The 14,533-nt window shown below is 42.9% G+C and overlaps 1 protein-coding gene across 2 annotated transcripts in view; it reads right to left on the bottom strand.

Annotated features, from left to right (window-relative positions):
• Nucleotides 1-647: 647 nt before the first annotated feature.
• ak7b (adenylate kinase 7b) overlaps nucleotides 648-14,533 on the bottom strand; it is a 41,124-nt gene continuing 27,238 nt past the window's right edge. Inside the window, exons 14-18 of one of the 2 annotated variants that reach the window (XM_055640173.1) lie at nucleotides 12,880-12,948; nucleotides 9,701-9,898; nucleotides 6,426-6,646; nucleotides 4,548-4,706; nucleotides 648-3,568 (exon numbers count right to left, since the gene is read on the bottom strand). In XM_055640173.1, coding sequence (XP_055496148.1) covers nucleotides 3,530-3,568; nucleotides 4,548-4,706; nucleotides 6,426-6,646; nucleotides 9,701-9,898; nucleotides 12,880-12,948 — 686 coding nt within the window. In that variant the 3' untranslated portion in view covers nucleotides 648-3,529. Of the gene's footprint in view, nucleotides 3,569-4,490; nucleotides 4,707-6,425; nucleotides 6,647-9,700; nucleotides 9,899-12,879; nucleotides 12,949-14,533 lie in introns of those variants that run through there. The other variant, XM_055640172.1, reaches the window with a different exon arrangement.

Below are 14,533 nucleotides of genomic sequence, written 5' to 3'. Positions count from 1 at the left end.
ATATCTACATCCAGTTCAGTACATAAGGCTAATTAAACATCACCAAGGACAAGACCTTGGGAGCTAATCTGAATCCTGGCACTTTAGCAAGGGACGATTCTGTACTGATTACAGCTGTCATTCTGTACTGAATGTGCTCAATACATGGTATAATGGACTTCAACGTGATGTGTTGGGAGGCAGAATGATTTAACAAACAAGTAACCACATGAGCATAGCACATTTTTTGATAAATAAATACATTTAGCTGAACTACCTTTCTCGTCTTACTGAAATATGAGAAACAAACTATTCTCTACCTGGGAATGGCTGATGTGCAAAACATAATTTATTCTACAGAAATTTCTGTTGGCTTGGTAAACGTTTACAAAGGCAGAAACTGTTTGCTGGAAATGATCTCCAGCGACATTCACTTGGTCTTTAATGTTTAACCTCAGGTATTTCAGTGGATTGTGATTGTAACAAATCACTGTTCAGCTGATCACTATATTATCTTGACACAAGGAAGTTTAAAAAGGGTGGATTTTTTGTATATTGTGTAGCAATATATGCCCTTTCCAATAACTTTGTTTAATCATATTTATTGTATACATATTTTAGAGCTGAAATTCTTGTCTTAAGCTGGTGCATACATTTAAGGATACAGTTGAATAAAGTGTTATCAACACATGTACAATGTGTTTAGTTTAGTTTAGAGATACAACACGGAGAGCTCACACACCAGACAAGTTGTGTTCTCTCCATTTACGTATTGCCTCCTCAAATCACACTTTTGCTGAAGAAGACACAGTGCTGGAGTAGTTCAGCGGGTCAGGCAGAGTCTCATTAGTATATGGTGTCTATCCGTGATCTCCTGAGATGCTGCCTGATCCTGTTGAATGGCAGAACAGCCTCAAGTGTTGAATGTTCTACTGCTTGTAGTTCTTATGGTCCTGTGATCTTATGGACACAAAAAGGTGTAATACAGGAACCATGCTGGAACTATGGATACATAGAGCAGCAGTCTGGACATTTATGATAATTGTCATGTCGAAATAAGTGGAGAGAATAAAACGGAATCATCATGGCAAATTGATCACCTTACATTAGAAAGGTCCAGTTAATTCACATTCAGAAAAGGCTGGTTATCTGACATTTTTAATTTTGTGAGACACAAGAGCTGTAACATGCCAAGTGAGAAAACCATGTGCTGTTCCGCAAGTTCACATTGTGCTTTAATTATTTTTTTTTTACACATGTGATAATTGGAAAAGAAAATCATGTCACATTATGAACTAATAATGAGACACGCTCTTGTACTTATTAATTTAAGCATTCTCATCAGGGAAAAGTGCCATGAAAACGCAGGCACTTCCCTGTGTGGAAGCAGAGATGTAAAGGGAGGAAGAATTGCTCAAGCTACCATCGTAAGTTGCCCAGTGACTATAAGACAAGAGCTCGGTACCAGGTCATATCTACAGAAGGCCATCAGGGGGAATGACAAGAAACTGAAGAAACTGTGTCAGGGAGAAGGCAGGAGAATGGGGTTAAGAGCACAAAATAGATCAGCTATGATTGAATGGTGGCTTAAGGGCCTGTCCCACTTGGCTGTCATTTGCACGCCATTTACACGACCTCCAAAAATGTGGTCGTCGCGTTGTAACGCACGGGTAGCGTGTGGGTAGCGCGGGACGGGCACATGGAGAGGCATGGAGTTGTGCACGGTATCGCACGGTGCTCCAGGATTTCGTGCTGCACAAAATCTTCGCGCGCCATCGGCGTGGCGTATCGCTTACACACGCGGACGTACTGCGGTCGCACGCTGACATCCTGACCTCGTACGTGCGGTGCGTGGTGACACGTGATTACGTCACTGTGCGTAACCATGCGCCACCACGCGCGCCCATACGCAGTCGGCTCGCCTTTTACGTGTCATTGATATAAGCGCGCGCGATTTAAGAGTATATTGTGGATAATTATTTAGCATTTTCAGAACAATGGGAATGTTGGCAATCTTTGGCAACAGGCAATTCACATGAGGAATGAGAAATTTGGCAGATGTTTGTATTCAGATTGAGCTGGAAATCCTTGCACACAAATTCCAGAAAGGTTACATACCAATACATACCAATACATACCAATATAGAAATGGAAGAGCAAACCAGATAAGTGGTACAAATTGCTGGAGTAACTCAGCGGGACCGGCAGCATCTCTGGAGAGAAGTAATGGGTGACGTTTCGGGTCAACACCCTTCTTCACACTGAAGAAGAATCTCGACCCGAAACATCATCCATTCCTTCTTTCCAGAGATGCTGCCTGTCCCGCCGAGTTACTCCTGCATTTTGTGTCTATCTTCAATCTAAACCAGCATCTGCAGTTCCTTCCTACAGATTAATTTGGTCTGCAGCTTGCTACTTTTCATTCACCTCTTTTTTTGAATAGGGGCATTACATCTGCAGTTTTCCTATTGCTAGCACCACTCAAGAAACGGGAACATTTTAGAAAATCACCATAAATATCATAAACTGGGTAAATATCATAAACTGGGTATTCAAATGACGTCACGCGCTCCAGACGGCTGTGCTGACGCATGAAGACGCATGAAGACGCGTGATGACACGTGATGACGCGTGCTACAGTCGCGCGTCAGTCACTACAGGCCTGTCGCGTAAATGACGGCCAAGTGGAACAGGCCCTTTAGACTTGATGGGCCGAATGGCCTAATCCTGCTCTTAGAACTTATGAAATGTTGCATTCAAAAGTAAAGTCAAGATATGAAGATATAAATAAAGCAAATTTATTAATTTCAAACTGAAAAAAGAAATGGAAGATTATCACCTTTAAAGTGCCCATATTTGTTACATAGCCGTTATATATAATTCCATATGTAGGTTAGTAACGATTGTACTAGAATTAACAATAGTTTCAGGGTTAACCCCAATAATCACCTCTAAAAAAAAAACGAATCCTTAAATTAATATTACTCAAATTAAATTCATTAGCTTCGTGGTTTGATGCGGCACGTCCATCTAATTTCCTTGTGTGGGCCTTCTCAGTCCTGACACAGTAATCCTTCAGATATCTCAGTCATACAGCAAAATAAAGTTCAACGTAAGAGATGGTGAAGTGATCTCAACCAATGACACTCACATACTTTTTAAACAGTTATTTGAACATTTTGTTCTGAAATGTGTTTTTACTCCAACCTGGGGTTTTCTTGTAGAAATTGCATTTATTTTTTAATTAAAAAAAAGACACCTATTAATGTCACTGTTTTTCAGCCCTAATAAGTTTCGTATGTCATAGTCTAAATGACAAATGGCGGACTTTTTAGTCATATATTTCTAAACAAAATCGTATGCAAACATTGTACTGTAAAGGTGCAGATAAATGGGTTCTCTTTACATTAATGGATTAATAGGATTTAATACAAGCAATATTTATTCATTTATTTTTGCTGATACACAATTAATAAGTCAGTTATACTCAGTTGTCTTCCACTGGAGATCATCTTCATGTTAATTTGATGTAGAGACTTGTCCTTCTTCTTCATTCAACTTGTGGATTGTTCTTGAACAGGTACTCAGCCTTCAAGAAGTATTCAAATACAGTGCAAGTTACTATGGTTTGTCCATTCTGGATGGGTCCATTAAGTATTTTGAGGTAGTGCAATTGAAGATGGCAATGCGGTTTTAAAATCATCTAACCATTAGGGAACACTGAAAACTAAGCCCTGTGAGGGAGGCGAGAGTTATATCTCAGTACGTCAACAAACTGTGTGTTTGCTCAGGCAGGAAAAAAACGAAGGTTTTGAATTGGTGGCACAGTCTGAACTTAGTGGAGTGGGGGTGGGGGTGGTTGGGGGTTATCAGGGAAGGAGAAGAGAAACTGCAGCAAGACACAGAATGCTGGAGGAACTCAGCGAGTCAAGCAGCATCTGTGGAGGGGGTGGACACATGATTTTTCAGGTCGGGTTTCTTCTTCAGACTCTTCAGTCTTCAGTAGGAGTGGCACAACGGTAGAGTTGCTGCCTTGCAAGCGCCAGAGACCCCGGTTCGATCCTGACTACAGGCGCTGACTGTACGATGTTTGTACAATCTCCCCGTGACTGTGTGGCCTTTCTCCGGGTGCTCCGGTTTCATCCCACACGTCCACGGGTTTGCATGTTAATTGTGCTGGTGTACGGGGTCATCACTGATCTTCACGGACTCGGTGGGCCGAAAAGCATGTTTCCGCAATGTATCGCGGAACTAAACTAAACTACAGCACAAAATCTTGGGCTTAAACATGATTCCAAATTAAACTGTAGGAAAGAACTGCAGCTGCTGGTTTAAATACTCCAATATGCTGGAGTAACTCAGCGGGGCAGGCAGCATCTCTGGAGGGAAGGAATGGGTGACGTTTCAGGTCGAGACCCTTCTTCATTTTGTATCTATCTGCCAAAATAAACTAATCTCCTCTCAGAATTATCTGGATCTGTGCTGTTGTACTGATTGCATGAAATCATCTATTAAATAGATTTATTCTTTTGATTGATTATTGGGCAAAGAGGGTGGAAAGTCCTTACCAGAAAGTCCACTGGATCATCAGGTCTGACTTTGCAGCATTCAATTAGGCCCTGGGTCAGTGTAGGCATGACATGTTGCATCAGATAATTTCGCAGTGGGATGGAATGTGCTTCAAGAAACTCCTGCTCTTGTTTCTTTACCTCTTCCAGGCGCTTGTTCTGCATTAAAAGAAAACCATAGGTATTAATGTTTCAACCGGCACAAAAGACTTTGATCCCACATTGGTTAAGTATCAAGACTAATATTTTAAGGCTTGGATCTAGAAAGATGAGTTTGAATCAACCATAACAGATGGTCAATTTCAATTTAAGTAATTAAATACTAGACTGCGTTATGGAGATCATGAATGAGTGGGATATTATAAAAATCCACCTGATTAGTTTTTAGTTTAGAGATACAGCCTGGAAATAGGCCTTCAGTCCCACCGAGTTTTGTAGATTAATTGGCTTCTGTAAATTGTAAATTGTCCCTAGTGTGTAGGATAGCGTTAGTGTGCGGGGTGATCGCTGGTCGGCACGGACTCGGTGGGCCGAAGGGGCTATTTCCACACTGTATCTCTAAAGTCTAAAATCTAAAGTCTGATATAGATATTGTATCTTGGAAAATTATTGTGTGAACTGCGTACAGTTTTGGTCTCCTAATCTGAGGAAAGACATTCTTGCCATAGAGAGAGTACAGAGAAGGTTCGCCAGACTGATTCCTGGGATGGCAGGACTTTCATATGAAGAAAGACTGGATAGACTTGGCTTGTACACGCTGGAATTCAGAAGGTTGAGGGGGGATCTTATAGAAACTTACAAAATTCTTAAGGGGTTGGACAGGCTAGATGCAGGAAGATTGTTCCCGATGTTGGGGAAGTCCAGAACTAGGGGTCACAGTTTAAGGATAAGAGGGAAATCTTTTAGGACCGAGATGAGAAAATCATTTTTTACACAGAGAGTGGTGAATCTGTGGAATTCTCTGCCACAGAAGGTAGTTGAGGCTAGTTCATTGGCTATATTTAAGAGGGAGTTAGATGTGGCCCTTGTGGCTAAAGGGATCAGGGGGTATGGAGAGAAGGCAGGGATGGGATACTGAGTTGGATGATCAGCCATGATCATATCGAATGGCGGTGCAGGCTCGAAGGGCCGAATGGCCTACTCCTGCACCTATTTTCTATGTTTCTATGTTTCTATGTGAAGAATGTTGGAGAAATGAAATAAAGATTTCAAATAAGAAAAGCTGAACTGAGCTCTTCAAGATAAAATCTTCAAGGAAGACATCAGTAAATTTTGTTTATGTAATTAGCTGATAATTTGGAGGTTACTGATTTATTAAAGTTATTAAATAAATGGATTCTGTTAATAAGGAGGAAAATAGAAAGAAAGAAGATAATTGCCACTTTGCCGGTTTTAAAGAGCTCAGCAGAAGTAATACTTGGGTGTAATTAGACGTAAAAAATACAGACAAGTGGTGACATGCCAAGATGTTCTGTTCCACATCAATCACTTTATATTTATGGTCAGATAAGAAAAATATTAGAAATGAGAAATATTAGAATTTTTAAAAACAAGATTAGATGGTTAATCATGAACATATTAAGGTTGTTAGAGTCAGTGGCAAAAGAAGAATATTAAAACATGGACTTGTTACATTTCTCAATCAGGTTCAACTATCTCAGGTCTAGAGTTTGTGGTGTCGTCTGTGGAACAAAATGGTCTAATTCTGCTCCCATGTCTTATGATCTTGGTCAGTTACAATTGTCATTCAATAGGGATCAGCTGATGTGAAGCTTCAGGTAACTTAAAGATGACCAAATAGCCATGAAGATGACCAAATATCCATGAGGATGATGAACCTATCCCACAAGGCAGAAAATTCCATCTTCCCTCACTTACCCACTCTTCCCACCGTGCTAATTTTTCGGCAGTCTCTTCTGCCTCTCTGCGCTCCTGCTCAACGCGTTCCGCAGTTTCTCTGACTAGACGCTCGTCTGCTTCCTTGCGCTGCAGCTCTTTCTGTTCTTCAGCTGTGGGTCCATAGTTCTTGGCCTTGCCCACTACTTGAATAATCTGTCGGACCACCGGCATGTTTTTAGCATCATTGCCATGTGAAACATCTGAAAGCAACGGGTTGAATTGTGAGATTTACGTTCAAACTCATTTCAGTCTTGAAAGAATGGTAGACAACTCAACTGTCGCCCCACATTATAATGCTTTAGAAAGATGTGAAGTTACCAAGTTAGAAATGAGTGATCTTACAAAAGGCTTTGAAAGTTAGCCTGGTCAAATATGATACCAAGAATCCCAGGTCTGTTCAGATTCAGACATTTGCCATAGTGCCTGATGAAATTAGTGACAATGGAGAGGAACCTTGGAATCTTATAGATCATGAGAGTAATAGATCGGGTAGATGCACAGAGTCTCTTGCCCAGAGTAGGGGAATCGAGGACCAGAGGACATAAGGTTAAGGTGAAGGGGAAAAGAATTAATAGGAATCTGAGGGGTAACTTTTTCACATAAAGAGTGGTGGGTGTATGGAACAAGCTGCCAGAGGAGGTAGTTGAGGCAGAGACTATCCCACTATCTCATGTCTTTGTTCTTCATAATCTTAAACCATGGAGATCAGAATTTGTCCTGCTAAATACACACTGCATGCTAGCCAAGGCCCAATATACATGCCTTGAACTGTGGTGCTCAGAGCTATTTGCAGCACTCCAAGTGACTTTTATAACTGTAGCCTATCTTCACCTGTTTGCATTCTAGAGATAAGTTCAGCTTTCTGTAACAATCACATTCTGTTAGCTTAATTGATTAGCTTCTGTTACTGTACATGACATTGTAATAATTGCTTGCACAGAGTCTCTAGCCCAGAGCAGGGGATTCTAGGACCAGAGGACATCGGTTCAAGGGGAAGGTGAAAAGATTTAATAGGAATCCGAGGGGTAACATTTACACACAAAGGATGGTGGGTGTATGGATCAAGCTGCCTGAGGAGATAGTTGAGGCTTGGACTATCCATTCGTTTAAGAAACAGTTAGACATGTACATGGATAGGACAGGTTTGGAGGGATATGGACCAAGCGGGGGCAGGTGGGACTGGTGTAGCCAGCAAAACCAAGGAACTGATTGTGGGCTTTGGAAGGGGTAGGATATGGACCCACATTCCGTTTATATCAATGGGATGATGGTGGAAAGGGTCAAGAACTTCAAATTCCTGGGCGTGCATATTTCCGAAGATCTTTCCTGGTCCCAGAACACTGATGCAATTATAAAGAAAGCACATCAGCGACTCCACTTCCTGAGAACATTACGGAGAGTCGGTATGTCAAGGAGGACTCTCTCAAACTTCTACAGGTGCACAGTAGAGAGCATACTGACTGGTTGCATCGTGGCTTGGTTCGGCAACTTGAACGTCCAGGAGCGGAAAGAATGCAGAAAGTTGTGACCACTGCCCAGTCCATCATCGGCTCTGACCTCCCCACCATTGAAGGGATCTATCACAGTCGCTGCCTTAAAAAGGCTGCCAACATCACCAAAGACCCACACCATCCTGGCCACACACTCATCTCTCCGTTGCCATCAGGTAGAAGGTACAGGAGCCTGAAATCTGGTACATCCAGGTTCAGGAACAGCTACTTCCCCACAGCCATCAGCCTATTAAACACAACATCATACAAACTCTGAACTATAACAGCCTATTGCATTTTATCTGTTTATTTATGTGGATATATATGGTCTATGGTATATAGACACACTGATCTGTTCTGTATTTATGCCTACAATATTCTGTTGTGCTGCAGCATGCAAGAATTTCATTGCCCTATCTAGGACACATGACAATAAACTCTCTTGACTTGACTTGACACTGCATGCTTGCCAAGGCCCAGTATAAACTCCTTGAACTGTGGTGCTCAGAACTATTCACAGCACTCCAAGTGACTCATATAACTGTAGCCTATCTTCTACTGTTTGCATTCTAGAGATAAGTTCAGCTTTCTGTAACAATCACATTCTGTTAGCTTAATTGATTAGCTTCTGTTACTGTACATGACATAATTACATGCACAGAGTCTCTTGCCCAGAGCAGGGGATTCGAGGACCAGAGTTCTACGGTTCAAGGTGAAGGGGAAAAGATTTAATAGGAATCCGAGGGGTAACATTTACACACAAAGGGTGGTGGGTGTATGGAACAAGCTGCCTGAGGAGGTAGCTGAGGCTGAGACAATCCCATCATTTAAGAAACAGTTAGACAGGTACATGGATAGGACAGGTTTGGAGGGATATGGACCAAGAGCAGGCAAGTGGGACTAGTGTTGCAGGGGTTGGGTGGTGTGAGAAAGTTGGGCCGAAGGGCCTATTTCCACATTGTCGTATCACTATATGACTATAACCCCCCCCCCCCCCCCCCCCCCCTCCACCCCCCACCTCCTTCCAAAGTGTTTTTGGACATGCTATATCTAGGTACAGTGAAAAGCTTTGTTTTGCATGTTATCCAATCACATTAGATAATACTATACATAAATACAACTAAGTGAAACTCAAGTAAAATAGATAACGGGGAAGATACTGAGTGCAGAACATAGTTCTCAGCATTGTCATGCACCAGTTCCATCTGCAATGGAAATGGTGAATAGGACAGTAGCCCAGCTTATAGAAGTACCATTCAGAAGCCTAATAACAGAGGGGAAGAAGATGTTCCAGAATCTGGTGATTTCAAGCTTCTGAATCTTTTGCCCGTTGGGAAAAAAAGAACTGACCAGGGTAGGACAAGTCTTTGATTAAGATAGCTGCTTTCCCAAGGCATGGTGAAGTGTGGTTGGACTCAATGGTGATGAGTCTCGCCTGTGTGATGGACTGAGCTACATCCACAACTCTCTGCAATTGCTTGCAGTGTTGGGCAGAGCTGTTCCCAAACCAAACTATGACTCAACCTGACATTATGCTTTCTAGCTTTCCGACATTTAAATAAAGTACTGGAAAAGAGCGTTGTCTACACGCACCATTGTTACAACCCTGTGCTACACTGTTTAAATATTCTCTCAAACCCAAAGTTGGATAGGTTTAACCTACAAATGTGACATTGATAGTGTTTGGTTCATGCAGATATAATACCGAATTTGAGCATGGTCATTCTTATATGCAGCCATTTCATTCAAATCAATGAATCTTACCAATATGAGTTGGATGAATCTCAATCTCATCAAAATAGTTCAGGAGGGTCTCATCTTCTGTATTCTGTTCCCTGTACTGGACAAGATGACGCAAGAACCTTTCTTGTGTGTAATGGGTCCCAACGACGACACTCTCTGGCAGATGCAAGATGCGTTGCTTCAGGAATTCATCAGAAACGTCCAAAGCAAAAACGTGTTCTGTGGAGAAAAAGTTTGTCGAGTCATAGAGTGAAACAGTTTGGAAACAGGCTCTTCGGCCTAACTCACATGTCCCAGCTACACTAGTCCCACCTCCCCGCGTTTGGTCCATATCCCTCCAAACCTGTCCTATCCATGTACATGACTAACTGTTTCTTAAATGTTGGGCTAGTCCCAGCATCAACTACATCCTCTGGCAGTTTGTTCCATACACCCACCACCCTTTGTGTGAAGTATGAGCCAAAAGCAGGCAGGTGGAACTAGTGTAGGTGCGATAAGTTAGCTGGTGTGGGCAAGTTGGGTTGAAGGGCTCTAGTGTGAAAAGGTTACCCCTCAGATTCCTATTAAATCTTTTCCCCTTCATCTTCCCCTTCCCCTTCACCTTAAACCTGTCATCTTGTCCTCAATTTGCCTACTCTGGGCAAGAGACTCTGTGCATCTCCCCGATCTATTCTTCTCATGATTTTATACACCTCAATAAGATCACCCCTCATCCAAGATTCAAGATTCAAGATAGATTTAATTGTCACATGTGCCAGATGGCACAGCGAAATGAATTCGCATACAGCCATACAATAAAAATAAACAGGACACAACACACTATAGGGTTTGACATAAAACATCCCCACACAGCAGAATCAAAGTTTCCCACTGTGTGGGAAGGCACCAAAGTCAGTCTCTTCCTCCATTGTTCCCCGTGGTCAGGGCCTCCCCGTGCCCATCGCAGTTGCCGCTACGGGCAGCCCGATGTTCAGGACCGCTCACCGGGGTGATACAAGTCCGACGTCGGGGCTGCGGGACGTCCTCAGCGGCGTGGACACCAGAGTCGGCCCCCTCCTACCGGAGTAGGCGGCTCCTAAAGTCCGTAGGCTGCGCCGGGTGGAGACTGCTGCTGTAGACCCTCTGCAAGGCGCCCCAGGACTCCACGATGTTGTTCAGCGCCGCCCGCGTTGGAAGCTCTCCGCACCAGAGCTCCACGATGTTGGAGCAACGGCCCAATGCTCCGGAGCTCCAAACGGCGACCCAGGTAGGCATCGCCCGCTCCGCGGTGACTCCAGCGCTCCGCCGCCGCTGTAGCAGCCCTGGTCCGGTTCCCGGGCCCCGGCAGGAAAGGCCGCTCCAATCCAGCTGGTTGGCCGCGAGGTGGGGGGGCGAGGACGCGACTCGGAGAAATAGTCACGCCCCCGCCAGGAAGAGACTGGGAGACGGTTTCCCCCCCCTGCCCCCCTCCCCCACATAGAAAAGTTAAAGTTTCCCCCAACACAAGACTTTAGACTAACTAAAAATAATAAAAAAGATAGAAATAACAGACAGGCTGTAGGGAGAGGCTGCTGCCAGTGCAGCGCCCCTAGTGGACCTGCCTTCCAAGGAATATTGTCCCAGCCTACTCAATCTCGTCCAATTGTTCAGACCCTCTAGTCCCGGCAACTTCCTTGTAAATCTTCTCTGTACCCTAGGCATTTTCCAGCTTGACAACATTTTTTCTATAACATGCTATTATATGGGGTTTGAATTATCAGGCGGTGGCTCAACAGGGGTTTAGAAATAAAAGAGTGAGTTACCCAAAAGAAAAACAGTAAAGAGTTACAAGAGTTAGATGATATTGGTGATAAGTGACCTTCAGAGGTACCTTCTCTAAAGGCTGTGACTGAGCAGAAAGCACCAACCCATAAGGCTGTGGATTCCAGTTCCACTCCACAAATTTGTCCACAGAAAACTGGGCTGACATTACAGAGCAATAGTAAGTTTGTGCTGCATGTTCATAGGTTCTAAAAGCAGAATTAGGCCATTCGGTCCATCAAGTCGACACCACCAAAGAACTCAAATGTGGGTTATTGATTGAGTGCTGAGTTTTACCTCCTAATTTACCTCACTAAAACCGATCTCCCAGACCTTGGTTCAAATAAAGCTGGATTTGGCCTGTTGTCAAGGCCTGGGCAGGTCGCCTGGTTGTAATTATCTAGGCTGGATGCAGAGTGCAGAACAAACCAACTGTTGCACTTGGCGGCATTTGCCATGGGTGCAGTAATGCCTCATGGCATCTTGGCCACATGCATCTAACTGCCGAGATCCTACCCTGACATGCCTTGTAAGTCTTACAGAAAGCAAGACTAGACACGGAGCCTCACCTCCTGTCAAAGTTGGGAGGCATTTTTAACGGTTTTTAAACTTTCCCAATAATCAGAGAAATTTAGTTTTGGTTTTCATGGATGAGTTGGCCGAAGGGCCTGTTTCCATGTTGTATAGCCCTATGAAATTCTATGAATCCATTAACATTTGTGCAAATAAGGAAATACAATATGCATGAAGTAACCATTTAAGACATTAACTGAAACAAAATAAATAAAATGAGATATTGTACAAGTTTCATTTTCCTCATATTTCAAGTTGGGAATCCCCATTCAAATCAATCAGAATTTTAGCAGAGTGACAGAAGCATCGACTCATCTCAAACTCATGGCCGTCTAGTGCAAATCAGAAATTTACTATCCTGGGCGCAGCTGAATGCTGGTGGTTTTCTTTGGCACTGCCTGTGACAGATGGCATGATCCAGCCTGTTAGTTGCAGTGCTGACTGCAGACGCTATCTGCGTTCCAATCTCCTGAAGTGGTCCCTACATTACAATGGTGATCCCTCTTCAAATGAACTTCACTGGCACCTGGGATAATATGAAAGGAGATATACAAGTGCAGGTCTTCTTCATTGAGAGAAGATGATAGTAGGGTGGTAATGTGTAGAAGTTGAAGAGTTTTGAACAATGAGATTGGGTGAAAGGTAGCTGGAGAAAAAGGTGAGAACTGATCACAAAAGAAAATCCTGGCAATACTCAATATGTGAGATTGTAGGTGAGATTGTATCTGTGGAGCGGAAAACAGGGATAAGGTTCTAGGTTGATATCCTGTGGCAATAAAAAGAAGAAGAGTGTCATTCTGATATTGAGATAGTTTTACAAATTCTAAATACAATGAAATATGACCAACCAGGAGTAATTGCTTTGTCATACTGTGGTAATTTGTTCATGCCGCCCTCTTCTTCCTCCTCCTCTTCAGCTATGTTGTAAAAGAAAGATAAGAATGAGGGTGAGTACAGTTGTGGATGAATATCGGTCCTAAAGACTACCATACCTCTGATATGTGGGAAGCCACTGTTTGGGATAAAATAGTCATGTTAGACAAAAACAAACTATATTTTTCAACTAAATAAGGCAATTCACTTTAAATTATTTAGGTAGTATGCAGATAGTGAAGAAAGCTAATGTCATGTTGGCCTTCATAACACGAGGAGTTGAGTACAGGAGCAAAGAGGTTGTAGTTCTGCAGTTGTACAGGGCCCCTGTAGTATTGTGCAGTATTGTTGAGCAGTTTTGGTCTCCAAATTCTTGCTATTGAGGGAGTGCAGCGTAGGTTCACCAGGTTAATTCCCACGATGGCTGGACTGTCACTTTGAAAGAATGGAGCGACTGGGCTTGTATATACTGGAATTTAGAAGGATCAGAGGGGATCTTATTGAAACATGTAAGATTATTAAGGGATTGGACAAGCTAGAGGCAGGAAACATGTTCCCAATGTTGTGGGAGTGCAGAACCAGGGGCCACAGTTTAAGAATAAGGGGTAAGCCATTTAGAACGAGATGAGGAAAAACTTTTTCACCCAGGGAGTTGGGAATCTGTGGAATTCTGCCTCAAAAGGCAGTGGATGCCGATTCTCTGGATGCTTTCAAGAGAATTAGATAGAGCTCTTAAAGATAGTGGAGTCAAGGGATATGGGGAGAAAGCAGGAACGGGATACTGATTGTGGATGATCAGCCATGATCACAGTGAATGGCAGTGCTGGCTCGAAGGACCAAATGGCCTACTCCTGCACCTATTGTCTATGGTCTACTAAACTGCATAAGTAACTCTGATAATCTGGCCTCCAATTGTGCATAAATCCCAATGGTTTGGCATTTATCTTGGTCTTACATTCGGAGTGTGGGCAGTGGTTCATTATGTGGGTTAGGTAGCGGGCAATAGGGGGAGCGGGAGAGGAACAGAGCAGGGGAGGGTGAGGGGGAGGGGGTAAGGAGCGGAGGACCATAGGTTTGCCACCTGAAGGGGGTATTTACACAAGCTGAAATATACAACCAAACGCGAAGAAACATTTAAGGATAATTTTACAGTTCTTGCAAGAACATATTATCACAAAAACTACCCTTCTTCATTCTACACTTCCAAAAATGAATTTCAAAATAAAATACACATCTGTGACATCAGTCACAGTCAAAAATTAAAATGTTGTATCTTCTTGTACTCAGTTTTCATCAACTTTCCACTTCTTCACATTTCTGTTCTTGTTGTTTTTCTTCCATCTGTCACCTGTCACCTCTTGCTGCTGTTTAACCATTCCTGTTTTTTTTTTTAAACATAAATATTCTCTTTCTCCCTTTTTTTGTAATGGCCCCCTCTCATTCTTTCTTCTCCCTTATTGATTCCCATTGTCCTTTTGGTGCCTCATACGGATTAAAAACAGGGTGAGATGGAAAAATGGTAGTCATTTATGGACAGAGCCAAAAGACCTTGAAGCCACACAGGGAAAGGACAGTGGTGTTCCTTCCACATTGTCCATTGGGGAATTTTGATCAATGTCACGATTACTG

The sequence above is a fragment of the Leucoraja erinacea genome, chromosome 9 (assembly GCF_028641065.1).
Source record: "Leucoraja erinacea ecotype New England chromosome 9, Leri_hhj_1, whole genome shotgun sequence".
NCBI classification, from domain to species: domain Eukaryota; kingdom Metazoa; phylum Chordata; class Chondrichthyes; order Rajiformes; family Rajidae; genus Leucoraja; species Leucoraja erinaceus.
This window is presented reverse-complemented; position numbering and strand designations above follow the sequence as displayed.